General features: G+C 44.3%; 1 protein-coding gene across 2 annotated transcripts in view; it reads left to right on the plus strand.

Annotated features, from left to right (window-relative positions):
* LOC139657346 (matrix metalloproteinase-16-like) overlaps positions 1-27,370 on the plus strand; it is a 51,918-nt gene that overhangs the window by 14,128 nt on the left and 10,420 nt on the right. The window contains exons 4-6 of one of the 2 annotated variants that reach the window (XM_071535144.1): positions 12,378-12,568; positions 17,316-17,456; positions 26,892-27,030. In XM_071535144.1, the coding sequence (XP_071391245.1) occupies positions 12,378-12,568; positions 17,316-17,456; positions 26,892-27,030 (471 nt within the window). Of the gene's footprint in view, positions 1-12,377; positions 12,569-17,238; positions 17,457-26,891; positions 27,031-27,370 lie in introns of both variants that reach the window. The other variant, XM_071535142.1, reaches the window with a different exon arrangement.

Below are 27,370 nucleotides of genomic sequence, written 5' to 3' on the forward strand. Positions count from 1 at the left end.
GTATATCATGTCCGGAAATAGGTCAGATGCATCAGTGAGTGAAGTGTGTTTGACAGTGAGATTTGGAGGAAGCTTAAATCCTCATTTATGGACAGCGAGAGAGGGATTTAGCCTTCTCCTCCCTCCTCACGTTCTTTCTCTCCGTCTCTGTCCTCACATGGCCTGTATCAGTCTTTTGTGCTATTTTAGAAGAACGGGGTCACACTCGACAGCAAGGATATGAAGCAATATTTATTCTAAGACGGATTCTAAGATTAGAGGGCCGCTTCCGTCTTACATAAGGTGTTTGTGGGTTACAGGTGAAGCCTTGAACTAATCAATATGGGCAAAACACATTGATCAGCATGGTCCAAGCCCTGTAGCCTACCTACGATACCTCATTCTTCATCTCTACCATTTCATCTCATTCCCTCTCTTTCCTCTCTTTTCCCACCCCATTCCCATCTCCCATCTCCCTGTCCTTCCTATTCTCTCTATCTGAACTCCCCAGAGAGTTAAACTGATAATTCATGAGATCCTTGTTTTTGATCGGACCACATTGGCGACATCTTTGGTGCTCAGCGCTCATTGCTGTGGTGTTTCTTCACTGCACTTCCCAGAGATCACCTGTCAATCAAACAGTGTGTCCAGTACTGTGACTTTGTCTTTTTCCTTGGATTTTCTGTTGATGCAGTTTGAGTTTCTCTTTTTCTTTGTCCGTTCAGCCATGGTGGCTATCACTGCTCATGCTAACTACCCAGTTCTTCTTCTGTTTATGACAAACAAACCTGCCGAAAACTGGGGGTAGAACAAGTAGATCTGGCCCTGGAGCTCTTGGGCTCCTGGAACTGTCCTACACTCCTACACTGCTGGTCGGGGAAAGGCTTTAGAGACCAATGGATGGATAAATAGTTATGTGGGTGGGTGGATGGATGGATCAATGGATGGAGGGATAGATAGATGCATGGGTGGACGTGCCAAAAAAAAAAAGGTAGTAGGTAGAGAGAGGGAATGTGGAGGTTGGGAAAGGCAAATTATGCAGGGAGAGTAAGAAGATGAAATGAGATTAGATAAAACAACATGTAAAATGTTTCAACAAAGGAAAACGGTGGAATTCAGAGGCGGACGCAGAGTGCTGGAGGGCAGAATGGAGAGGAACGGGTGGGGGGATTTAGAGTAAAAAAAAAAAAAACGAAACAGGAGATAGAGATGATTTGATTGTCTTTTCATCAGATCTCGACATGCTATAACCATTTTGAAAGGGAGCGCATTTGCAGAAACATCAAAGGCGCTTTGTTTGACAATTTTTTTTTTTTTCCCCCGTTCCCCCGCGCAACAAAGAGGCGAACAAGCGGACGCTCGTCTCTGCTGTATCACAAGGTCATCTTTGCGGGCGCGGGCCCCCCGTGTTTTTCTTTGTGAAAATCAAAGGGATAGTATGTAGGAATAGATAAGACAGATTCCATTTCGACTCTCGCTCACATCGAGGCTGATTGGATTTTACGGCTTGGCACCAGACTCGCCCAAAAAAAAAAACCTTAACTCCGTTCAGCACGATCCGACACACACGGGAAGACACACACACACACACACGCGCAACGCCCATGCTCGCCCGAGGGTGACTTATAAGGCCTGGTATGCGTTCAAAGGAGCCTCCAGTAGTATCAGCCGGCCTCAGTGAGAACTATGTAACATAACACAGCATGCGCACTGGACCTACACACAGGAAATGAGAGATTCCTGGGCTTTATTATTTTCCTCACCCTTGCCCCCCGAGCGAACGGGAAGGGGGTTAGGAAAACGCAGCCGCCACCAGGAGGAAAAAATGTGCCCCGGAATTTATGTCGGGGATGAAGGGCCGGGCTGGCGATGCGCTCAATAACAGCGCAATGATCGGCTGAGGGGAGGGGACGCTGGGAGGGGCCGGACATTGATCAGGTGATTGATTGATGGCCGCGGGCTCGGCGGAGGAGAACGCTCGGATCCCCCGGCATCGATCGGCGGGCCAGTTTATCATCGACGTTCAATCTCGTAACTTGATTGTACATTCAAAGCGGCCCGTTATTTTCGGTGTTTTTTTTTTTTACCAGCGGACAATGCGAGGGGATCAATCGTCGGCTCCTTAACAAAGGCCAGTACAGCCGCTGTCATGCGGAGTCAAGCAGCCCCCGGAGGCTGGGAGCACTGCTGGAGGAGAGGAAGGGGAGGAGAAAAGAGGAGGGGAGGAAAGCGGAGAGAGAGAGAGAAAAGCCGAGAGGAAAGGCAAAGGAGGGAGTAGAGGTGAGGAGAAAAGAGGGGAGAAGTTGTGGAGGAGAAGAGCATATGGTGTCCTTGCAGGTTTATTTTTAGGCTGCTGTTCCTACTGGGTGACGAAGAGGAAGTGGCGGACTCTCTCTCTCTTTATCTCTCTGTGCCGTTCCTCTTCCTCTTTCTCTCTTTTTCTCTCTCCCTCTCTCTTTATCTCCCAGCATTCAAGATAAAATGCATGGGGGGGGGGGATTTAGATGCTTTTTCTTACCACTCGGACAGATCCCTATCTTTTACTGGAAGTGCGTGTGTGTGTGTGTCCTGAGGATGTACAGCATGACTACATTTGGGCAGGCAGTAGGAACAGTATTGATGGTTGGGTTACTGTAAGTAGAAGAGTTTATGGGACACACACACACACACACACACTCTCTCAAAGACATCAATCAAGTAATGGAAGAACGTACCACCTCGTAGGCATGGTATATGATCCAATACAGTATGATGCAATATGACAGTACAATACAAGCTTTTATATTATATGATGCAACACTGTAATATGATACATGGCGATGAAATACAGCACTACATGATACAAAATTCAATCCAATCCAATCCAATGGAACATGATATGATTCTATATGATGCAATACAACGTGACACGCTACAGGCAAGTACGTTAGATGATACAACACTGTGAAATGCAGACCCTTTAATGTAAGTTCCAGGTGCTAAGTGTAGCATTTGAACCTCTTTAACCCGTTGGAGACATTAGTATAATTAGATCATTACTGACAAGAAGCCTCTACCAGCCTCTACACTGCATTTTACATTGTGAGCCACCGGGTCAGATTTGGCGGGAAATCTGTTGGATTGCTTTACGGCACAAAACAGGAAGAGGGCGCTGTTCTTCCAGAGCAAACAGAGCTAAAGCTTTCAGAGTTTCTGGCAAATGGTGGAAGACCAATGGAAAATTCAGTTCCAACATGTTTATTCTCTTCAATAAAGCCAACGACACCAGCAGTGGGGGGAGGGGAGACAGGAGCAAGGGGGTTTATGGGAAATGCGGTCTTAATGTGGAGAAACACTAGCACCAACAATACCACTAGCGTGAGATAGAGGCTGCTAATTGTCTCTGCCATGGTTTCATTTGTTTTCAGTAATTATACAAAGGTATCTGACATTTAAAAATGCTCCATGTACTACCTTTAACACATTGTTTATTGCGCACTTTTGCATGGAAGTATCTTTTAACAACCAAGTTATCACTGTAATTCCCAAGTATGCCAATAACAGTTAGGAGAGGGATAAGGGATCTATATCATTACTTACATAAGGAAGAGAGGGAGCGGAGAGAAGAAGCGAGAGAAAGGAGAAAGAGAAAGCAGAGAGATCACCATGAATTTCTGCGCACCAGGCTGCCACTAGAAATAGACGGCCGCCTACCGACAAGAGCATCAACTTCCACGTGGGAGGCGGCAGTCTCTTCCGCCCACACACCCACACACACACGCACACGCCCACACACACATACACACCAGTCAAGCGCTCGGGGAGCCTTGCCCCCCCACTGGTCAGTCAGATGCTCTCATAACTTCTTACCCATAATCCTTAGCAAACAAAAGCTGTAAACAACCCCGTGTATAGGGTACCTCTCTGTCTGAGAGCACACACACATACGTACATGCGCACACGAACACGCACAAACACTTATACACACACATACACGTTAGCCCACTTAAAGATGTACCACTCTGTTCTCTTGCCATGTATATGTGCCCACTTGCCATATTCAATGCTGGATTTAACAACGACCTGTGATGTTCTGTCCCACACTAAACTCCATCTAAGACACTATTCTTGTAATGTGTCATCTTTTATCAACCAATGTTACAAACCTCATTGAGCATCACTCAAGAACTTTTTTTAATCTTTAGGGTATATTTGTAGATTCGACATACAAGTGACCCACCAAGCAGCTTGCATTTCAATAAAATCTCAACTTTTGTAACTGTTTTGCTCATTACAAACCAACACAGTGTGCACATTTGTTATAACTGCATGCAACCTGCGAAAATATACCTATACTGATATGTATTTTTGTAAGACTCTTAGTACAAATTCAAGTGCAAGACCGGTGAAGCTTTTCAGACATGCCTATCTTAAGATTATTAAATGTTTTTTTTAAAGAGAAGACCATGCTTGTTTTATTCTGTTGCTAATTTGACAGTTGTGTTAAGTGACACACCAAGAAAAAAAGGTCACAAAAATCAATCGGCCAATTATCAGCAGTAAAAATAATATTCAAATGATACCGTTATTGCTTTTTAAAGCTGATATTGGCTGATACCGATGCAGGGATGCACCAATATATCGGTGCATCCCTAAAAGAAGACAATGAAGTAACGAGCCAAACAGTTACAAAAGTTGAGAATTTTTTGAAATACAAGCTGCTTGGTGGATCACTTCTTGTATACTAAATTTACCAGTGGATCCTAATGATTCAGGAAAGGTCTTGAGTGACCAATATAAAAGGCCACAATAAAAGAGTAGCATCTTAGACAGAGTTTATCGGGGCAAGGCTGCGTGTCGACTGCATGAAGGATTGTTTGTCCAGCTTTTTGGCTTCTGTGGTTTCCTTGAAAATTGTTTTACCGTTATCTAAAGTTTGCTGGTTGAGTTTAGAAAGTTTTCTCCAGCTTTCCTGTGGTGAAGTCACAATACTGGTTTGCTGATTGCATTGTCTGTAGACACAGTTGCAGAAGTTTGCACACACTTGCGAACACACACACACACACACACACACACACACACACAGAGCATCGCTTGCGACTGCATTATTAATGATTAATGATTACAATGAAAAGGTATACACATTCTTCTCCTGCTCACAGGTGCTGCACAGAGATAAACGTGACAGGAATTAAGGATGTCCTTTCCCTGGCAGCATTTTCCCTCCTTTCTACTGGTTTATTTACCTCCAGTCCACAGGAACGGACAATATTTGGATCGCTGGCAACGTTCCACACCGAATTTCAGTCTGTAGCAGTTTCTGTAAATAAATAATTACTCCAGTGTACATGTGTTGCTCCCAACAGCCTGGGTTTTGTTCTCTGACAAGCTTGTGAGAATTAAGCGTAATAGATTCAACAGCACAAGTCTTGCTCAACCAATATCAACAGCCTAGAGCGAGAAGGAACAGAAAGAGAGGGAGGGAGGAAGAAGAGAGAGAAAGAGGGAAGAGGGGAAGGCAGGAGAGTGAGTGAAACACAGACTTTGTTATCTTGTATAACGCCTGGGCCGTGTGGCTCAACGGCTAGTACATGGCACTAACACCGCCAGGGGTAGGGGTTTGATTCCCACTTGGGCCACCCATGCTAAAAGTGCATCAGGGTTCCCACTGGTCATGGTACTTCTAGAATATCATGGATGTGTATTCCAGACAGGGAAAGTGAGGGAATTTGATACGCTCTCTGTGGAATATAGCAAAATGTATTTCACACCTCGTTAAAAGTCATGGAATTTTACATCTGGGCCACTGCAGGAATCCTAATGTATGCAATCGTGGCACTGTCAGGTCGCTTTTGGATAAAAGCACGCACCAAACGGCAATACTGTACGCTATTGTTTTCCCCCGCGAGGATACATTGGAAGCAGGGAGAGTGTGAAAGCGGCGCGAGCAGAATGCAGCCGTTGTCGTTTGGCCGCCGCCTTCACAATGGCCGGTCTGTCGAGCCAGGCACGGAGCGGCGGTTTTGACAGCCAGCAGAGCTGCCGGTGCCCGGGGGCCCGCTGAGCCAGGCACCGAACCGCCGGGGCTGAGATCCTCTGGCAGCTCGTCAGCGGCGAGCGCGGCACTCCTGGACGACCGTCGACTCGCGCTCCGCTTCACACTTTTCCGCTCTTTTCTCCGGACTTCGCTTCTTCACTCCCGTTCCGTCTCCAGCTCCTTCGGGGTCAAGGCTGTTCGGATGACATATCGGTTCAGAGAAACAACAGCTAGTTTCCATGTTGTGAGCTTCACCTCCATAGCAGTCGACTTCCTTCCTTTGTCTTTTCCTGCTCTCCGGTGTTGTGTGCTGTTACACTTGTCCTTGCAGGAGTTATGTGCTCGGCTAATGTCAGAGGCAGTAAAACACCTTATGGCGATGCCTCAAATGTTTCATACCAGGATCTTAGCATCCCCCAATGGTCTGGTTTTGGATTGAAACTGCTGATTGGCAATAATAATATATAAAATTTGAGAATTTTCATGCCAAAAATAGTGCTTTCAATTCAGTGTTTCCCTCAGAATTTTACTCTTGTCAGGGTGGAAAAGCCTCTTAAAAAGCATTTAGACATCATGTGACACTAAAACTCTCCACTGAAACCCATACTAATGAAACTGTGACCACCTATTCAACGGCAGGGGAAACTCTGGGATACATTACTGACTTCAAATTAATGGAACGGCTTCTCTGGTCAGCCACATAGAATAAAAATAACGATAGAAAAATATTCACGAGCTGCGGTCAGGGAGGAGCCTCTGTCATATCTGAGGTGGATGACATTAACTGGCTGATATCCAATTTTTATCCAATCTAGCCTGAACAGTACTTTGGCAGACATGGAAGATTTTCCTTCACATCACTGTAAAACAAGGTCTTTCCTCTCTGCGCCACAGAGATCCATGGACTTCCAGGGTGGTCAGGGAGGACGTGTGAGGGAAAACACCCTACGTGGTCCCAATGCTCCGACCCACCAAAAAACACCCCTGAAATCTCAGTTAACACCTTTTTTTAGAGTGAGTTTACCGCTGAAGTTTCTTCCTCAGACCCTCGCTGCCGAAACTGCAGCGTCAGCCGCTCGGGGAATCGCGGGAGCTGAACAACGGGAGACATTTTGAGGTCCTGCGGGACAAAGCGAGTGCAAAACAACAGCGACGAGACAACAGCGGGAACGGCCGCAGCTGTGTTTTTCCTGAAAGACGTTTTTAGTCTCGGAGAAAGGGCAGAAGAGTTCAAATTTGTCGGGCTCTCTGCCTCTTCGTTCAAATGGGAGGAGCGAGGTTTTGTAGTAGCATTGTTCGCGGTTATCGGCAGTTGTTGACATGGCGTTAACGTGGCAGAGGATGTTGTGTTTCAGAGTGCCTTCCTGACCGGAGAGAAGAAAAATAGGTCCTTTGATAGTGCCGGTCATTTGTCTACAAAGGAGAAAGAGAGGTTGCCAAAAGAGGGAGAAGAGGGAGCGATAATGAAGATCCAGGAGCCGAGGGGAAACTGTGAACATCCCATGTAGGGGATGAAGAATAGGGAAGCTAAAAAGTGGACGGCCTAGCGTTCACCCATGCTTGTAGCTCCCGTCAGATGTCGTGTATTGAGTGAACCGCGGGTGCTTAGTTAAACAGTAAGGAGCAGAGAGGGTTACAGGCCCCTGGAGGCCGGCGCTGACAACCTGAGCTATTACTGCAATTGAACAGCGGAGTCCAGGGCCCCATATCTGATTTGTGGGCCAGCGTGTGTGTGTGTGTGTGTGTGTGTGTGAGAGAGAAACCCGGAGTCCATGTCACGTGTGCCCCTACATAGCAGATGGGCCGTGAGCAGCGGTGGCATGTGCAGGGAGCCGGTGAATTATGGAGAGAGAGCAGGTATAAAGTAGAGACTCCCGGGTTTCTAATCACAACCCCTGTTTACTTTATCGCAAAACCCTGTGGGGAGAGAGAGAGAGAGGGAGAGAGAGAGAGAGAGCTACACCTGATCATAAATCTCCCGTGACTCTCCTCCTCCACCTCTCCCACTCGACCCCCCCCCTTCTCTTTCTCCTTCCCTCTTCTCGGCTACACTATCTCATTAGCGGCAACCTTGACCTATCCTGAGGAGAGCGCCGGGCAGCCAGCACTCTGCCGCCGCGGGCTGCCACTGTGATCATTGCGCACTTCATATCGGAAAAACTGTCTTTTCAATCATCGAAGAGAACTGGAATTTGGGTGTTTCGCCGCTTCAAGTGCAGCTCTTAGGTTTTTAAATAGGTGGTTCAGACGCGTCATTTGTAGAGAGAATTCTTGTATTTGTCATCCGATGAAGTAGAACTGATGTATAGGCGTTACTGTCTCGTCTGTTTTTCCGAATAATAAATTGTCGCGCTCGGTGGGTAGACACACAGGCCCTGTAGAGTATTGTAATGTGTTTCATCACCTGAATGGATTGTTAGATGTATCCTGCAGTCGTAGCATGCAGGTCAAAGTCAAAGGTTCAGATCGTGTGATTCATCTTCTCCATCTTTTGTGACTCTGCAGGCACTTTCTTGTATTTATCTGCCATCTTACAGGATAGGAACAAAGAGTCCCCAGCCTCATCATTTTCCTCAGTTTTTCCCCTTCTCTTCATCCTATTTTTTTCTCTCACACTTTTCCTCTTGCAGCTATCATTCCAAGTGTCTTTTCTCCACAGCTTACCTCGCCCACTGTCTCTTTTTATCTCCCCCTTTGCTTCATTTCCCGCTCCTCTTTTTTTCTGCCTCCCTTACCTTTCCTCTCCTTCATCTCGCTCCTTCTCCTTCCTCGTGCACACTATCCCTCGCATTACCTCTTTGCCTTTCATCCTTTTCTTTGCAGCCGCCTTGCCGTACCTTCTCCATCTTTTTTTTTTCCCATACTCTGCCATCTCTTGTGTAGGCTGTATACCTTCCAGCTGATAATTAGCCAAGCAGTAGAAACTGTTTTGGCTTTGTTTGTGGCCCCGGGGCCTGCAGGATGCCCCCGCCTTCCGTGGCGAGCCTTACGTAAGCAACCAAAACAAAGTGACGGCACTGTCCTCAAATGGCCCCGGCAGGCAGGAACGCTGACTCAAGTTGGAGGGATAGAAGAAAGACAAAGAGATAGAGAAAGGCAGAGACAGTCTTTATAATAGAACAGTAGTAGATGGCATGAATGGCTGTAAATTGAGAAATACTTGGATTGGTACTTTTATTGGATGATCTACTTAATAGAGTACTCATAGTACTCAAATTGGTTCTGAAAAATTGGTATTGGTGCACGTCTAGATGTGACCAAACTAATAGACCTGGTGGGATAGAGGAGAAAAGGAGGATGGTATCTGTCCTCTCCTCTCCTTCTCCTCATATATAGCATTTTAACGTCAATAAATCATTGAGATATTAGTATAATTACCATAAACAAAACCATCAGTTACAAGATCGGCAGCCTCTACACCGCATTTTACATTGTGTACTGTACCATGTCGATGGTTTTGGTGGTCAGACCTGCTGGAAGCAAGAAGAGAGCGCTGTTCTTTCAGCTCAAACAGAGCTAAAGAGATTGTCAATACTGCTGGTGTGAGATAGAAGCTACCAATCATCTCCACCATGGTCTCATTTGTTCACTGTAATTACAACAAGGTATCACAATTAAATTGATAATGATACATTGATGTTTAAAAATGCGACACGTAGCACCTTCAATCTGTCCTCCTCCTGCTTCCAATGCCATCATGGGAAATAGACTGGAGAAGGGTTTTTATTTGCATAGCAGCATGCCCCCTCTTTCTTCCACAAGTGATTCCAAAAATCACTGAACGCCTTCCTCTTCTCTTCCTTTCTCACACTTTATTCACTGTAATCTGTATCTCCAGCAACTTGCTCAGTATTACAAGCTTGCGTAAATTTCTCCTCAATTTCTAGCATTTCTCCTAGTTTTTACAAGCCATCTATTTTCATTGGAAGGATTTGGCTGAACTGTAGAGCGTTTTCATTGAAACCCCGGGATAATAATACAATCTGCACGTCGCTTCATACCCAGGCAGTGGAGGACTTTATACCGACTATAAAGTGTGTCATTGACATTTATACAGTCAAATATTCTTCACTAGGTTCCAATTAAGCCATTTTTTGGTGGTAGTCCGGTCCGTAAATTCTCCAGCAGCGTACTGTACCTGTTGAGAAGCGCCCTGGATCAGCGTCTGTATCAGCCGAAGCGTTATTCATGTGACAGATTTGCAGCAGATAAGTGCCTCAATTTAGCGGGAACCGCGATGAATAAGTGATGCTCTTTTTCATGCCTGTCGAGGCTCTCGGCGTGATAAGAAAGAGAGAGAGAGGTAAAACTGAAGGGAAGTGGCGGGGGGGAGGCGGGCCGTCGGAGAGACAACCTCGAGAGAGCGGGGCAGAGGGCTGAAGAAAAAAAGAAACTGGGTAATTTTTGGCTCTGGATAAATGTAGTCTTCTTCTGTTGCGGTGGAAGTGTATTTTGGGGTTCCTGGGATCTTACTGTGTCTAGGCTTTGACCAACATGAGTTTTTGAATACCAATCCCAGTAATTTTTGGACTGAAGATGCCAATAGCTGATATTTTGTACCAGTATTCAGTGTCTTTGAATTGGACCGTTTTCATGCCAACCAATTCCAAAAGATTACAAGTATTCAGTGTTTCTCACATATTTGTATTCTTCTAGGGTGGAAAAGCCTCTGAAACAGCATGGGACACAAACTTTCCTTTAAAACCCAGGATAATAATAATAATATTGAAGCGTACTTTTGTAGAATCTGATGAAAATGTCGCATTCAAATAATGTCGGGTTAATAGCTTCCCATAGACAACCATCGATACTATACAATACAACTATACAAGAAATTAATCAAACAACCTGCATCATATCCATCATGTTGGAGGTGGATGACATTGACTGGCAGATAAATAGTTTTTAATAAAAAGCCAATACGGGCCTGATATATCGCTCTAACCCTAATTGAATCCCTGTGATTTCCTCTGTGGTTGGGAGTTTCTTTGCGGGTTAGATTTGGCATGTCGGGAAAACACAAGGAAACAAATGAGACGAGGTCGGCCTGCGGAATATGGGTTTGTTTTTGTTTTTTTGAAGATGGCTGCAAGTGACGTAGATTCGTCGATGCTTGGATGGGACACGCTTGGGTGTGGCGGCTTCGAATCCCAAATACTGTATGCAGATTGAATATGGTTGGGAAATGGTTGGGGCATGGCTGTCGGCCACACAGGGTTTCTGAGTCAAAAGGTCAGCCCAGCGTAGTCATCGGCTTACCACGGCTAGAGACTAATTACAGAGCGCAGGGTTTTCCATGCTCTCTGAGGGGGAGTGTGTGTGTGTGTGTGTGGGTGGGTGGGGGTGGGGGTGGGGGGAGGGGGCATGTGCATGTGTGTCTGTGTAATGGGTCCCATCAGTGGCTGTGGTCTTGCTAGATAATCCACTCATTAGGTGCATAAGTGGTGGATTACCCATGCTCATACACACGCAAACACACATGCACACACAAACACAAACACACAACAGTAAGTACAAGTATACTTGTGAGGACCCTCCACTGTCTACATTCATTCTCTACATTCATTCATACACACGCAAACACACATGCACACACAAACACACAACAGTAAGTACAAGTATACTTGTGAGGACCCTCCACTGTCTACATTCATTCTCTACATTCATTCATACACACGCAAACACACATGCACACACAAACACACAACAGTAAGTACAAGTATACTTGTGAGGACCCTCCACTGTCTACATTCATTCTCTAACCCCAAACTAACCTCAAATGTACCCTAACCAAAACCTAAATCTAATTTTAGTTTTAACCCCAAACCCAAATTTTAACCCTAATCTAGAGGTGAGGAGCTGCAGAATGACTTGAGGCTTCATTGAGGATTTTCCTTATCTTTTTATGCTTGTTAGGATATTCAGTTAAAGGTGCTACATATAGTGTTTTAACATCAATAAATCATAATTATTCCTAATAATTATTACCTCTACACTGCATTTTACATTGTGTGCCACTGGGTCAGATTTGGCGGGAAATCTGCTGGAATGCTTTACAGCACAAAAGGAGATTTCTTTACGGCACAAAACAGGAACTGGATTTACTTACCAATACACAACCTTATGAATTTCAATTGATTTACCTGGTCTGAATGCATATTGGCTGTTATCAAGGGCTGTTTTTGGCTCTTTTCCTTTTGGCTCTTCAAAACAGAGCGATGCCAGGGAGGGGGAGGGGGGGGGCAAGTGGCAACATCCTCCTTGTGACAGGAACCAACAGATTTTAAGGGAAATGTGGTCTCAACCAACACATAAATACACCCATCTACTGCTAAGCACATCACATTGACAACACTCCTCTCTCTCTCTCTCTTGTTTCTAGGTAATGATTTGTTCCTGGTGGCAGTGCATGAGCTCGGCCACGCGCTGGGCCTCGAACACTCCAACGACCCCACGGCCATCATGGCTCCTTTCTACCAGTACATGGACACTGACAACTTTAAACTGCCCCTGGACGACCTGCTGGGCATCCAGAAGATTTACGGTAAGGCCTCTAGCTTCTCTCTACAGTCTATAGACAAGCTTTTTTTTCACACCACTGGCTACGTTCACATGCACAAAGTAACCTGGCTATTGGCCAAACTCTGATTATATCCCTCCTCCTCCTAATAGTAGTAATACTTAAGTCTACTTAAAACTAAAGAAGACCGGGCCTTCACCATCGGAGCCACCTACACAGCAAATTTCCCATTGTCAATAAGTGTTGATTTTAGAAGCGACTACTCAAGACTTATTTCTACAGATGTGCTTTCAATGATGTGTTATTAATGATGTTTCTCCTTGCACTGTTTGCACTATATTGCTGATATAAGCCAACCCCCACCCTGTCACCCCTTAGACTAAGCAGGTTCATGAATAATACAATGATGGTTTTGTCTGGCACTGCGTATACATGATTTAGCACCCAGTCTCCGAATTTGTGAGTCAGTACCAAAGTGTACCAATATGTTTTACTGTAATGAGCCTCCGTTCTAGGGCAGAAGAATAAAATTCACACTGCAAAACGCTGAAGAACCCATCATTTTGTGATTCATTATCTGAATGTTCAAGCTGCAGTCTCAACCTCAGTTTGATGTCTGAGTTAGGGACAACTTTGTGGGAAGTGACAGAACTGTCCCTGGACGAGCCGTCGAGGCTGTAAACCAGTCACACTCTGCTGAAATGACTCTGGGCTATCACATGAAGGGTTGCACACACACACACACACACACACACACACGCACAAGCACACAAAAGAAGCTGCCATCTGCTTACATGGTCAGGGCATGTCCCTCTGGGAGTGACAGACCTGGGCAGGCGATCAAATCTCTCCTCATCCCTGTCTTGTTTCACTCCTCTCTGCCGCTCCTCCCTCCCTCCTCCTCCACCGCTGCCCTGCTCTATCCGGGGTTCAAGGGCAAGACAACCGATGGTGACGGCAACTCCTCTTTCAGCCTCATTTTTTTTCCCCCCAGCAATTGTCTCTCCTTTTCCTCTTGGCAGCAACGACGTTAGATGGAGAAGCTTGATAAGTACAAAGGTGGGAGCTGTGCAGAGTTTAGATCAATTAGAAGGTGTGGGACTTTCAGATGAGTTTACATAAAGGTAGGGAGTTATGTTGAATTGTGGAAAGAATGGTGGGTGGGGTGTCCGCTAAGCCAAAAAGTAGGAGATGTAGATAAGCGGAAAGGGTGAGGGTGGGGGGGGGGGGGGGGGTAGAAAGTGGAAATGGGAGGGAGATGTAGAGTTTAGATATCTTAACTCTGTTCTCAAAGGTCTTTGATTTTTCAGTCAGCACAAGCTGTTGACCCAGCCAGGGGGGAATCACACAATGCATTGTGGGAAGAGCAGGTCCGACAGTGGTAGGATGAGCTAGATGTTGAGGATAGCATCGACCCACTGCAACAGTTTTGTGTGTGTGTGTGTTGTGAGGGGTGGCTGTAGTATTGAGGTCATAGTTGGGTACAGCAGGGGAAAAGTAAGTGCCTGCTGGTTGCTTTCATTTCTGAGAAAACCCATCACTTATTTTCTCTTGTACAAACACAAAATAATTTCTCATGAATAATTCACAACTTTACCAGAACAGATATATTTGAATAGTAAGCTCATAAATTATAAAGTTCATTGCCTTTAAAAAGTAATGAAAATTCAGTTTTGTCCTTAGCAGCCCACAAGTAATTACAATTAATAAAGGAAGACTGCTTTTATATGGAAGTGGAATTACTGTTGTGTAGTTTGTAATATAAATTTTTAAATTCCCCATGGAACAGTAAAGCCTTTTCTCACTGAGCTTTGAACATGATGACTTCCTTCCCTATTTCGGTGAGAAGAAAATCCAGGCCAAGTTTTGTGTAGATAATAGCCTACTTTCTGTTTACACCACTAGCAGCAATTAGAGAATTTTACTACTCATTTGTTGTGGTATATGGCAGTTGTATATGGCTGCACATTCAGTACATACAAGTGTGAAAGTTAAGTTTACATGACAGTGTTATTCAAATCACTATTCAAAATTATTACACTGAAAGTCATCCCTCTCTGAAACGGGACACAAAAGGGCGGTGTACCAAATGGACAATTTTCCAATGAATGTAATACGAAATAAGAAATGTATTATTTTATATAGCACTTATAAAGCAGAGTTCACAAAATGCTTTACAGGAACTTGTTTAGTCACCTTAGTTTTGAGTCTAGACTTATAGGAACAGTCAGAAGGGCCCTTCAATCACATGTAGTCTTGAGGCTAGACTAGTGGTTGTCAACGGTATGCCATCGAGACTCAAGGGTATGCAGACTTTCATCCCAGCCAAACCCTAAAATAGGTGATTTCTCTGATTAGTTCCTCTTGTCTGGCTGAAGGTGTAAATCAGTGAAATCAGCTGCTGTAGTGATTTGCTGGAATGAAAACCTACATACTCTTGGGCCTTGATGGCATATGGTTGACAACCACTGGCCTAGTCTGTGAGACAGTCAGGAAGGTTAAATTTTAAAATCAACTCTGGTAACTGCAATGGGAGATATATGGTCTTTTGATTTAGCAGCAGTTCAAATCATAGCTGCTGCATCATGAACAAGCTGGTGACGTGTGAGTGACGTTGACTGGGGCAGAAATAGAGGGAGCTGAAGTTGCCTAAACAAGAAGAGATAAAAGCATGGATGCATTTACATGTTTGTCTATGTGTCCAGCTGCCTGTGAGTATTCCCATGATTACATAATTACAGGATGCTCTGGCTCCACTAATCTGCGGTGTATTTCAGGAGATTTAATTTAGTCAATGAATGGAATCTCTTGGTCTAGACCCGCTGATCAGTTTTGGACTGGGAGGCATGACTAGCCGACTAACTATCCCTCTTAATCCTATGATCATTTTTTTTGATGGTTTATCTTTCCCCATTTGTTTGTTTGATTGCTCATTTGTTCATTTAATCATTTTATTGTTCATGCATTAGTCAGTCAGTTAGTCAGAGGGCTGGTCGCTCATTCATTTCTTCATTCAATTCTTTAATCCTCCTTTCATTCACTTATTTTTAAATCACTCGTTCAGTCATTTCATCATTCATTTATTCATTTGCGATTGTTTACAGTAGCTCTCTAGGTCATTATTTATAAATGCCACCATTACTCACTGATACTCCTCGTGGCTGTGGGGTATTGTAGTCATCTATTCCTGCATCGGTTGGCCCCAATCAACACAAGGCAACTCATATCCTCATTTTCACGGTTACACAGTGTGTTATTCATGCATCATCATGTGCTCAATTATTCATGCGCGCAACCCACTCACTTGCACTCTCTCTACCTCTCTCTACATTTTTCCCTGCGTCTCTCTCTCGTTCTCTTTCTCTCATGTGATTCATGAATGTTAAATGACACCAAGCCATGTCTAGGCCTCCATTACACAGGAATTTTGCCTGTTTATTTTTATCACTAAATACTTTTTTTTTTTTTTTTTTAAACATAATCCTACTAAGCCGTTTTTGGAGCTCTTGTTCTTATTCTTGTGCTTCTTCTTACTTTCCATCTTCTTTATCTTAACATAACATATCACATGTTAAGCAATGGCGATCTTAGCGGGAATTGAATCCTTTAACTTGGTAGTGCTTGGTAGTGTCAAGCTCCCATTGTGCTATAAAGGATCACATCTTGTTTTTCCATCGTCTTCTTTGTCCTCCTCGTGTTGTTGCTCTTTTCCTTTTGTTTCTTCTTTGTCTCTTTCTTGCCAAAGCTCCTCTTCACCTCCTCTCTCTTCCTCTATCGTTGTGGTTCCGGTTACAGGTGAATAAGTTAGATCTGGCTTGAAAATGTCTGTAATGAAGCTCAGGTGCCTTGTTGGCTGCATTTGGCACAGTAATATTGAGTGGTTCACAGTGCATTTCCACGCATTGTAACATCCTAAATAACTGGAAGCCTCTCAATGTAATTACACATCCATGTTAGAGCTAGTTTGTCATCTCACTACATCCCGTTTCGCTCTGGGCTAATTCGTTTAGGAGTGCATGAAATCAAGGCTTTGGAATTGGTCTCTAATTCTTTCCTGTTTGACATTGTTATTCTGTACACTGTGCTGTACACTTTTGCTTAAATTAAGGGATTTGTCTATAGCTGCTCAAGTAAGAAGTGTCTGCACTTGTGAATCCCTCAGATGCAGAAACATTTTAATCTTTTTTCAAAGGAGTAGGGTTTTTAAATTCCATTCTAATCCCTCTAACTGTGATTGTTATGTACATGCATAATCTAAGAGAGTGGGTATCTGCTTTTAGGTGAAGTATCTGCATTGACTGCAGTGTGTTTACAGTTTACAGTATCCTAGTTGTTTAGAACATTCCATGGGGAATCGCAAGGTGTCTTGTTATTTGTATTGTAATGGAGAGCAAAGATCAAGCAAAAACAAAACCAGAAATGAATTTGGACACTGTATCCAAAGGAAAAACCTCACATCAGGGGGCATTCACATGTTCATTCAAGGCTGATAGTTTGATGACCTGGGTCAAATAATAATATCTTGTCAGTCATGAGTCATTCCACTTGTCCCCAGAAAATTAGTCAATAAAAGTTTGCAAGTTTTGGCAGCAAATGGTATTAGATATAGGGACTTTGCCAGAGTTACGTCCCAGGAACATTTCAAGTCAGATATTTCTTCACCTGATGTCTTCCAAACAATAACAAACATGTTTTTCCCCAATCTTCCTGTCTCCTTCTCCAGGGCCTCCCGACAAGATCCCCCAGCCCACCAAGCCTTTGCCGACGGCGCCCCCGCCTCGCTCCCACCCTCCCTCGGACCCCCGCAAGCCGGACAGGCAGACGCGACCCCCGAGGCTGCCCCCGGGGGACAGGCCGTCCCACCCCAACGCCAAGCCCAACATCTGCGACGGAGGCTTCAACACCCTGGCCATACTGAGGCGGGAGATGTTCGTCTTCAAGGTGAGAGCGGGGTCCGTGGTACCAGAAGAACCCGAGGGCATTTCCACACCGAGTTTGTTTAGAGAGTTATTTTTAGACCTTGTTGGGAGGTTGCTTTCTCTGTACCATTTCCAAACCAGCCCAGGAGCACTTTGTTTGGAACGATCCCACCCACTACTAGAAGCGCTGTGCATTACGGGTTAAACATGCTGTGAATTATGGGTTAAGGATGAGTTACATCCCTGAGGCAAGTCCTTTCCCACACCAATTTTCTGGCCAAAGAACGGCAGTGTTTGCTTCCACGTGGCTTTTGTGGATTGATTATGGTTTGCTTGACATTTTCCCACGTCAAATGTAACAGAACCAGTGATTAAATGCAACAAAGGAACAACTCGTGCCTCGATTCGGACAAAAGCAAAGGGACCACAGGTTTGAAAACACCCTGTGGAGAGAGAGTAGTCGAGTAGGGTGTAGATTGCTTGGGAGTTTACTTGAGGCTTACCTAACAAAGGGTGGGAGGTTTTCTGCTTCACTGAATGGCTCACCTGGATGGGATATATTGATTATTTGGTTGGGGTACTGAGCTGTGAATACCCTCGCAGTTTCTAGGAGAGAAAAGTTTATTTGACCATAATGCAGGCGGTATTGTCCTGTGGTTATAGTTTGTTGAAATATAGTGCTCTCTGCTTTATTATCTAAAATACTAGTTCCAGTATGTTTCATTGCATAATTAAAGTATGTATGTCTGAAAGGAGCTCTTTCCAGGTTCTAGGGGGAGCCTTTACGTGGGGTCTATTGTGCAAGTGGGATTCGGTCAAAATAGCTATTAGCTTACAAAGAAAGACCGCTGTGCCCAGCACTCCAGTGAAAGAGCATGTTAACCAAAACAGAAAGACAAATACAGTTGTCCTCTCTCCCAACAAACTCGGCATAGTTTTCATTCCAATTCAAGGGAGAAAGTCCACATGCCTCTTAATGCGTCTTTATCCTTGGTCTAAGCGTACGAGCACAAGACCTTGGCACCACGCAGTAAGGAACAGAGGAAAACCTTGGGGCCACACAAAGCTGTCCTGTGTTCTCCACAGAAGGGAGAAAGAGTGCCTGTGCTGCTTTATGTGTGTGTGACTTTATTTTTCTAGGGATATAAATAGATAGTATTCATTGGTTAAATAAGAGGCTTGTGAAGCCAGGGGGAAAACCCTTTCTCTCTGTCCACCTTTCCTATGGGCCTGTTTACACTCGAAAAAATAGGTCTCTTCACATAGGAAGAGAGCGCTAGGTGAAGACTAGTCCTGCTTATAGATCTGGCTTCCAATAAGATCTAATACCTGTGGAGGTATTGAACCAAATTAGATTCAAAGTCTACGGTGTCTCTTTAGTCAAGTAAGAATAACACAATATCCTTTTACAACAGTGTAAATACACTGTCTGTCTTTCGCATGGTGTCTCCCTCCTATCGCCCTTCATTACCCCCAGGGCAACAGTCTGGTCTGGATGGAATGATGAGGATCATGAGATTTGTGCAAAGCTCAGAGCTAGAGCCAAGACACAAAGTCCCTCACTTCCTAAAGGAGTTTAGGAACTGAGGGAGACGAGGACAGTCGGCTCCAAAATGCAACCACTGTAATAGTGAGGCCTGGAAATTACATTTGGGCATACTAGTGTGCCTGCGAGTAGTTGTCTTAGTAAGACAGTTTTTTTTTTGAGTAATTTCTCTAGAGTGAGCATGGCAACCCCTCTCCTCTTATCTGTTCCGTTTTAGCTAATCAAACATCAGTTTGATGTTGTTTACCTCAAAGCTGTTTTTTAATTGCCTAAAATCAAATCCTCTTGCTTAGGCTTCCTGTCACAATAAAGTGTTGTCAACAAGAGCCAGGTGATGGCCAGATAGTAGATAACTGTCTCGTTTTCAGCCGGCTACATTTTTTAAGGAATCTTTTTATTTTAATGCAGGCAATTCCCCCCCGAAGCCTTGGAATCGTCCACCAGACAGACATATCTATCTCCACACTTTGTTTAACCATGTTTTAGTGCTGTGCCAGGGTTTGCCAGTAACATCCAAATAACTGTAGTGACCCATTGGCAGTGGATAATAAACTTGGATGGGCCTTTGACCTATTTTATACATCAGTTGACTCATACTTTTTATTATATTTTCCGCTTGTTACATTGTAAAAGTGGGTTCTTTATTCTTGCTTAGTACAATGAAACACTTTCTATCAACACTTGCTTTTGGAATTTCTGTGCAATACAAAAACAAAACAAAAGCCCTCATAAACAGGCAGGACAGCAAGCTAAATAGTGCATGTAGTGCTGTGTTGTGGTGCGATGATGATTCAGTACCTGTAATTACTCGGCTTAAGTCGGCATCACCGCTGATGTGAAGTGGGCTCTTGGCTCCTTCGTCATGTAAATGTTTTTCCTCCAACTGTCAGCCTTTGCAGGTAGCACCAGCTAATATTTTTTCCTAGGGTATAGAGGGATGGAAGAGAGGGGGAGTAAGAGCGAGAGATGATTTGTTGCAGTTCAAAAGCAGAAAGCATGTAGGTATAGTTGTAAATCTGCTATGTTCAGAACATTAGGACCACCGGCAATATTAGGACCGATGATGAATTGCACTCCCTTTTGCATAATCCATGTCTCAGGCGTAAAATACCTTATTTACGCGTCTCTTCTCCTTCATCAACATCTCCCTTTCAAGTGTGTGAGTCCAGTGTGTTTAAGGGGTAAAATCAATAAGGGATCACAGACTTCACTTGGATTCACTCGGTAAGTCTATTTCATGGGAGGAGCAGGTGGTCCTAATATTTCTTGATGCTCGGTGTATGCTGTGCCCATTTTCACTCTAGTAACAGGAGTTCTCCAAGAAGATTGAGGTATCATATTAACGCCTTTTATTCATCATTTCCCTTGGTAGATGAAGCTGCCCAACTGTCGATCTGGGATCATAATTAGTGATGTTTGTATTCCTCCAGAGCTTGATGTATTTCCCTTCAGAGCACGCCAAGGTCTAGATGGAAGGCTAAAAACTGGTTCACTCGGCTGACAGAATGGATGGCTGACGGATGGCTGACAGAAGAAAAGCTAGCGAGAGAGAGAGTAAGACAGCGAGTCTCCTCTAGGAAGGTTTGCAAGAGATCCACAGTCCACTGTGCGCTATTTCCAAGTTTTAAGTGATATTTTGCTTGCTTGTTACTGTCATTTTCTAAGGGTAAATTCTTCCTTGTTTCCTTGATCGTTCGATTGATTGTCCGCTCGGTTAGTTCGTGCTGTCGGTCCATTTGGCCCGCATGGTTTGGCTCTACTCACCGTTCCCACTTGATTGTTTTGGAAGAGCCGAGTCCGGCCCGTGCCAAGTCATTATAACTGAGATCGCAGCAGTCCCACAGCCCCCAAGGTCCACAGGTGGTCCACTAATGTAAAATAGGGGGCTTTGGAGAGGAGACTTTGCTAGAGTTTATCTGGTGGAATATACTGGAGGCACTGAGACAGGGGTTTTGGATGTAGCTGCATCCATACCGTGGAACCCAATACTCTTCCACTCAAATTGATTCATTGTGTCCTTTTGTTTACTCTTATCCACAAAGAGCCAGTGTGAATCCACATGTGTCTGACCAGAGAAATCCTGTATGAGCCCCATTCAGCTCATTGACAACTTGTATAATACAGGAACTAAGAATGTAGATCCACAGTGTCAGCATTTCAACACAATTCAAAAGCTCGGGCCCTTCATTTGAGTGGAACCAATTGGGCTCCAAGAGGGAAAATCAGGCAGAAGGGAAGATTATTATGCTCAATTACAGTTCTATGTTTATTGAAGAGCCAGCAGACAAGACAACCGACATTCATTCAAGGCACATCCCTGGAGATGATGCTTGTCAAAACTTTGGATGTGATTATCTGTGCTCGCTTGTTTCCTTCCCCTTTGGAAATGTATTGGAGTCTACAGGTTTGTGGATTGCCCTGCAACCATTTACATGTAAATGCATTTTTTTCTCGGCCGAGTCGGGTTTTTGCAAGATATAGGTAGTAAATTGGACACCGAGGCTCAACAAATGCAGCGGCAGTTTCAAACTTTGAGAGCCTTTTTGTGAATGTAACTGGTAATGTTAATGATGCGTACTAGAGCCCCTGCGTCCGTAGGGCTTTCCCCTGTCTTCTCCACTGCTTTTCAGCAACAGGAAGGTGATGAAACCAGGCATGTTACTCTGCCCTGGAGACACAAAGGTTATTGTTTTCAAAATGTTTCCGCTTTCATCAAAGTAGTTCCTCAAAGAACTGCTAGGAAAACGGTTCCACACACAATTTCAACTGCCTAGGAAATAGGCAAGGCAAATTTATCCCATACTACAGTAGTATTTAGAAGGCCTTTATGGTCAGATGGAGTACTGTAAAACATATAACTTTTTGAATAATGAGCCCAACACTGTACACTGAGAACTGACCAGTTTGTCCGAGGCATGCTAATCTACAAAGGCAGGCTAGGAGTCATGCTCGTTAAGGTGGGCCTTTTACGGTTGCTCATTTTCCTTTGCAGCGGGGCGGCACGCGGTCATTCAGGGTTCACAGATAACTGTATACAGCTCTGTGTATCCAGTGTCACCAGTACACGGCCCGCTAAAATTACAATCCTACCCTTTCTATGATTGCAGTCACCTCAAACTACCTTGAACCCGCAAACCATCTGGTGTCCCATCGGGTACACAGGACAATCATTCACACATATGCGTGCATGCACACACTGTTTTACATTTCTAAACAGCAAATGACTGAGAAAGTCCATATGCTGGGTAAGAAAATGGACATAAATTAAGGCTTCTCTGGTGTGTCGATTCCAATTAGGCTTCAATTCAAGAACCAAAAAAAAGTCTTGATTGTTTTATTTTTACATGTTTCAAATAAAAAATCTACAGCTTGGCAAACTGAAAAGACAATTTTTCGAATGTACGCTTCATCAGGTCTTCGTCATGACCTGGTGTACCGAAAAAGTACAGCACAAAAAGTGCAAAACTGTGACCTCAACACTAATTGTACAGTTCAGACTGCGAGCAACACAATCAACAAGTCACCAGAAGTCCATTCTTTCCCTATTATAGAGCTGCGTGACCAGGTCAACTCTGCTGATGTGTGAACGGTCAACAAGCTTGACGTCTGAGAACAATTGTCTACAGCTGAACTTTTCAGTCATCAGCCAATCCAATTTCTGTGCTTCTTTATTTCTCTAGTGACGTGATTTCGCTTCATGAACAATAGTAACGTGCAAAATGGGCAAAATAGTAACGTGCACGCCTGTAACGTGCAAAATGGGCGAGGAGTTGATTACAGCCATTCATTTACCATTAGGGTCAATGGTAATGGTTTGCTACCAAATTAGCGCTTTCCAGCTAACTATGTTAACTTGTTAAAACAACGCAATGTCATGACAGGCAATACCAGGACAGCAGAAATACAAGGGACATACTGATCTGCAACTTTTGTGAATTGTTCCAGTACACACACACAGAGTCACACAGAGTCAGCTTTCCTCTGAGGGCTCTTTCCATATGAGAGGAAACTGCTTGGGTCTTCTCTCTTCAAGTTAAATCTCCCTCACCAGCTCTTATCCTGAGACTGTCTATAAAAAAAGGAAACTGCCACCCTCCGCTCTCCCTCCTCCTTCCTCCACGCTCCTTCCTCCTCCTCCTCTCCGCCGGCCCTCCATTCTTTCGCAAGGGACTCTCGACTCACTGAGAGACACTTCCTTCCTTGATGTGGACAGATTTAGAGCAGGGGATTCTGGGACGCCGGAGGGTCCCCTGCTATTCAGGATCAGCCACTTGGTTTCTGATGTCTGAGACATGCTTTGATTTCCACATCCATTGATGAGAACACACAGATGGAGTCGGCCAGTGGCCACTTGGCCACTTTTTCTCTCTCTTCTCTTTCTCTTTTCCATTCTTGGGAGGGAAGAGAGTGAGAGAGACAAAGTAAGAACAGGGTATCTGCAGGCTTCAGAAAGGGAAAATGTTATACTTTTTAAGAACTTTTTAATGGCACCTGGAATTGGATTTGAGACCAATTTAAAAACCAAAATAAAGAAACAAAAATCTGGCCAAATGGTCCTATTTCTGAATGAATATAGCTAATAAAATTGTATTAATGAGCAGTATAACAAAATGGACAGCCGGAAAGTAATTGGGGACTGTGCACACAGTATTAACCCTGTCCTCTAGTATTCCAAGAGTGGATATGCATGTGACTGTTAACTACAGTAAGTGAAAGTAATACAACATAACAAAATAAAACTGACACTCCTGCTGGTCCCATTCTCATTTGGTGAAACTACACAATTCATGGAATTTGCCTTATTTTGTCTGCCTCGACTAATATCACTGAATATAAAGAATCTGTAAATAATTCTATTTAATTTAGTTGCATCAAATGGAAACTTGGTTGAAAATACACCTGCACAACATGGTGAAACATTAAGCCCTAATTATTGTATCAAGACCATAAACTTAGATGTTTTAATTAGGACTTTCACACTTTCTTTTAAGACCCACAGATACCCCCGAGAGAGACAAAAAAGAGAGGGCAAAGGGGAGTGTTTGAAGGTGTGTTACCCACATCAGAGTGAGAACCTGGGGTCAAACAAAACACAGTGAGAGGGGTGTCTGTGCTGTCACACACACAAACACACGCGCACCTGCTCCTCTGAGTGTGAAATAAGAGAGTTGGAGAGAGGGGATCCAGGGCTTATCTCCTCTGTGGTGGACAGAGCTTTCATCTCCTCTCTCACTTTGCCATCCCCATCCCTCTGAACTATTTACCCCAGCACTCTGCTCTCACTGTGTGAGTGTGTGTGTGTATGTGTGTGTGTGTGTGTGTGTGTGTGTGCATCACATCCACCGAGAGGTCGAAAACACTATCATCCTAACACCGCTGTCTGTCATATTCTCACCTCTTCACACACACACACACACACACACACACACACACATTGCAGCAGCAGATGTTTACCCAGGGTTGACCTGGATGCCGGTGAGGCTGAGGCTTTACTTAACCTTAGTATTACAGATGGGCCTCGCCCTGCTAAACAAAACACATTTTTGGGAGATTGGTCCGTTGGTCATATACTTGTTAAATGATGAGAACATAGACACCAAAATTATCCATGTGTCCACAGTAAACTGTTTGCTCCAATGTTCCATGCGAAAACACTTGGCACACTATGTTAGTAACAGTAGCTAGCATTCTCAAAAGTGAGAAAATTAGAACTTAAAGCAGCTCTAAAGCTAAATGGTAAGTCATTTTAAATATGTCTAAGTCTGGTGGTTTTGTGTAGGAGACTGGTAAAATTTATATGAAATATGATATAAAAACATACTGTTTTGAACCAGCAGGGACTACTTTCCCTGTTTCCATAGGAAGTGAAGGTGGTGGGAGATGGGAGACTGTGTACACCTAAAATGATGATGTATTCTCATCCTGGTTGCTCACCTGAAATAGTTCCAGAAATAAATCTGACTACATCAACTACATTGAGTTAATGATATACAATTTTTCAGTTTTAAGAATCTAAAGGCCATATAATAAAAACACTAACAACTTCTTATTACTAAAAGGTCAGTCTTACTTTGGATAATGCTAGTCGCCTACTATCACTCAACATAGTGTCTGCTAAAGAGTTAGCATGGAGCACCAGAGCCAATGATCAATGTTCTCATCACTCAACAGGTAATGTCCCAAACACTTGGCGTACTCCTTTAAGCGTTTATGAAATACAAAGCTATGTTAACGCAGCAGACCAAAAAAGTTAAAGTGTTATTATGACGGCGTGTGTTGTGAGCAATATGGTTCTGCTCACAAAACTCTCAGCGCATTTGTTGGCAGGGCAATTTCTGCTGCTTGCGTTTCGCATCACTAACTTCCCTTGACGCTGACTAAAAACTCATCGCAGGGACAGTGTGTTAATGCTGCTGAGCAGTCAGAATTCATATTCCTATAGAGAGTGTATGGTAATTCAGGCTTGTTGCCCTGAATGCATTATCATGCGCCATGAGGCGGTGTGCGTGTCGAGCCCCGCGACGCCCTTTCTCTCTCACAACGGAGGACGCGAAAATGTTGAGGTATAATTTTCCAACCTTCTGCTGAGACTAAACTTGTTGTTTTGATTATTCTAGACGTTCCTGTAATTGCAAAGTGCCAACTGAAATTTTCTACAACTCAGGTCTGCTCGCCTGGGCTTTATGTTCAGAATGGGAGCAGGAAGGTAGGGCGGGAGAAAGAACATTTTCTCTTTTATGGAGTCAAGAGGATTCAAATGGCTCCGATTTCACAGTTTGATCTGTTTTCAATTACTGGGCCGGGCCCTGTACAGAGGAAAACGCTGAACAATTGAAATCAATCAGGGCAGTAGGGAGAGAGGGAGAGAGAGAGGGAGAGAGAGAGGAAGACAGGAGGAATTGGAAGGAGAAACAAGGGGAAATGAAGAGAAAGAGAAGGAAGAGTCCGGGGAGAGCGGGGACTCCCAGAGAAACAATTGGATTAGACAGAGAGGGAGAAAGAGAGCAATAGAGAGGGAGAGTGTGTGTGTTTGATAAATGGGGTGTGTATTTAGCTTTCACTGTGAATGAGGCCGGGTGCGATGATGTGTTGTCTCCTCTCTCTCCGTCTCTGTCCCCCCCCCCGCTCTCTCTCTTCCTCCGAGGTCAGGGGTTTTCGGCCCAAACGCTCGGTGTGTTCACCGGGCGAAATTGGCCCTTCGTTGCCAAAGGGTGGGACGTCTCGCTGAGTCCTAATGGCTTTCGCAGCTGGGCCCCCCCCCCCCACACACACACACACACCCCACCCCGCTCCCTCTGTCGTCAGGTTTCATCCAACATCAAAAAAGACACACCTTCCACTTGGCTGCGCTCACATCCCCTCCCCCCCCTCCCAAAGGAAATCAGAAACTCTTGGCTCCTCATAAAGCCCCCCTCGCTAGCACTCTGACCCCGGCACTTGATGGTTTTCGCAGTAGGTTCCTGAAGTTCTGCGTGCGTAGCACCGGTCGCACCGGCTTTTCAGGCAACCTGAGAAAGTATATGTGGATCTCGAAGGCCTCGCAGCTGTCAAGCCGGCAGCCAGGGTTTATCATCGCCAGCATTCGTCAGGCTTTGTTGCAAGAGAAGCAAAGCCAGGCATTGGCCCAACATGACCTGTATCACAGTATATTACGATTTACCACCCACTGTGTTATGCAGAACTCCCCATAAAAAATGTCTTGGTTCAGGGCGGTATGTGGTTTGGTGTAACGATGACACTTTTACATTATAACCTGTGATATTTTCATAGAAATAAATGCACACCTATAGCAAACACCCAGTAGACGCAGACAGACACGAACATTCACTGAGTAGAGTCAAGTTTGACCATGTTTTGTCCTTCAGTCTCCTAAAGATCTCCTCTCCTCTCCTCTCCTCTCCTCTCCCTCAGGACCACTGGTTTTGGCGGGTGAGAGATAACTCGGTGATGCCGGGCTACCCCATGCTCATCAACGTTTTCTGGAGGGGCCTGCCGCCCAAGATAGACGCCGTCTATGAGAACAGCGAGGGCAAGTTCGTCTTCTTCAAAGGTAAAGACTCCACCGCCATCAACGTCATTGTTGTCGTTTCACTGTGTAAGACACTTTTCCACTCAACCGCAGTAAGAGCTACGTTGTAAAGCTTTGATTCATTCTTATCCAGCAGTTTTGAAATTACTGCACCGTCCTGGTTTACATCAACGCTTCTCATGTAATGTATTTCATGTATTATACATCTACCAGACATGTTCTATTTGTATGGCTGTCATGTTATTTTGTGTATATATGATATGAGCCTGCCTTTTTATACTCTATGCGCTTTGTAATATGTGTGTCAATACTCTGGACCATATGCCGTGCATTTTTATCTGCAGTAAGTGGTACTTTTAAT

Source organism: Centroberyx affinis, unplaced genomic scaffold (assembly GCF_046629955.1).
Source record: "Centroberyx affinis isolate AG114_WGS23_722 - 3 ecotype Tasmania unplaced genomic scaffold, CSIRO-AGI_Caff_v1 ptg002671l_1, whole genome shotgun sequence".
Lineage (NCBI taxonomy): Eukaryota > Metazoa > Chordata > Actinopteri > Beryciformes > Berycidae > Centroberyx > Centroberyx affinis.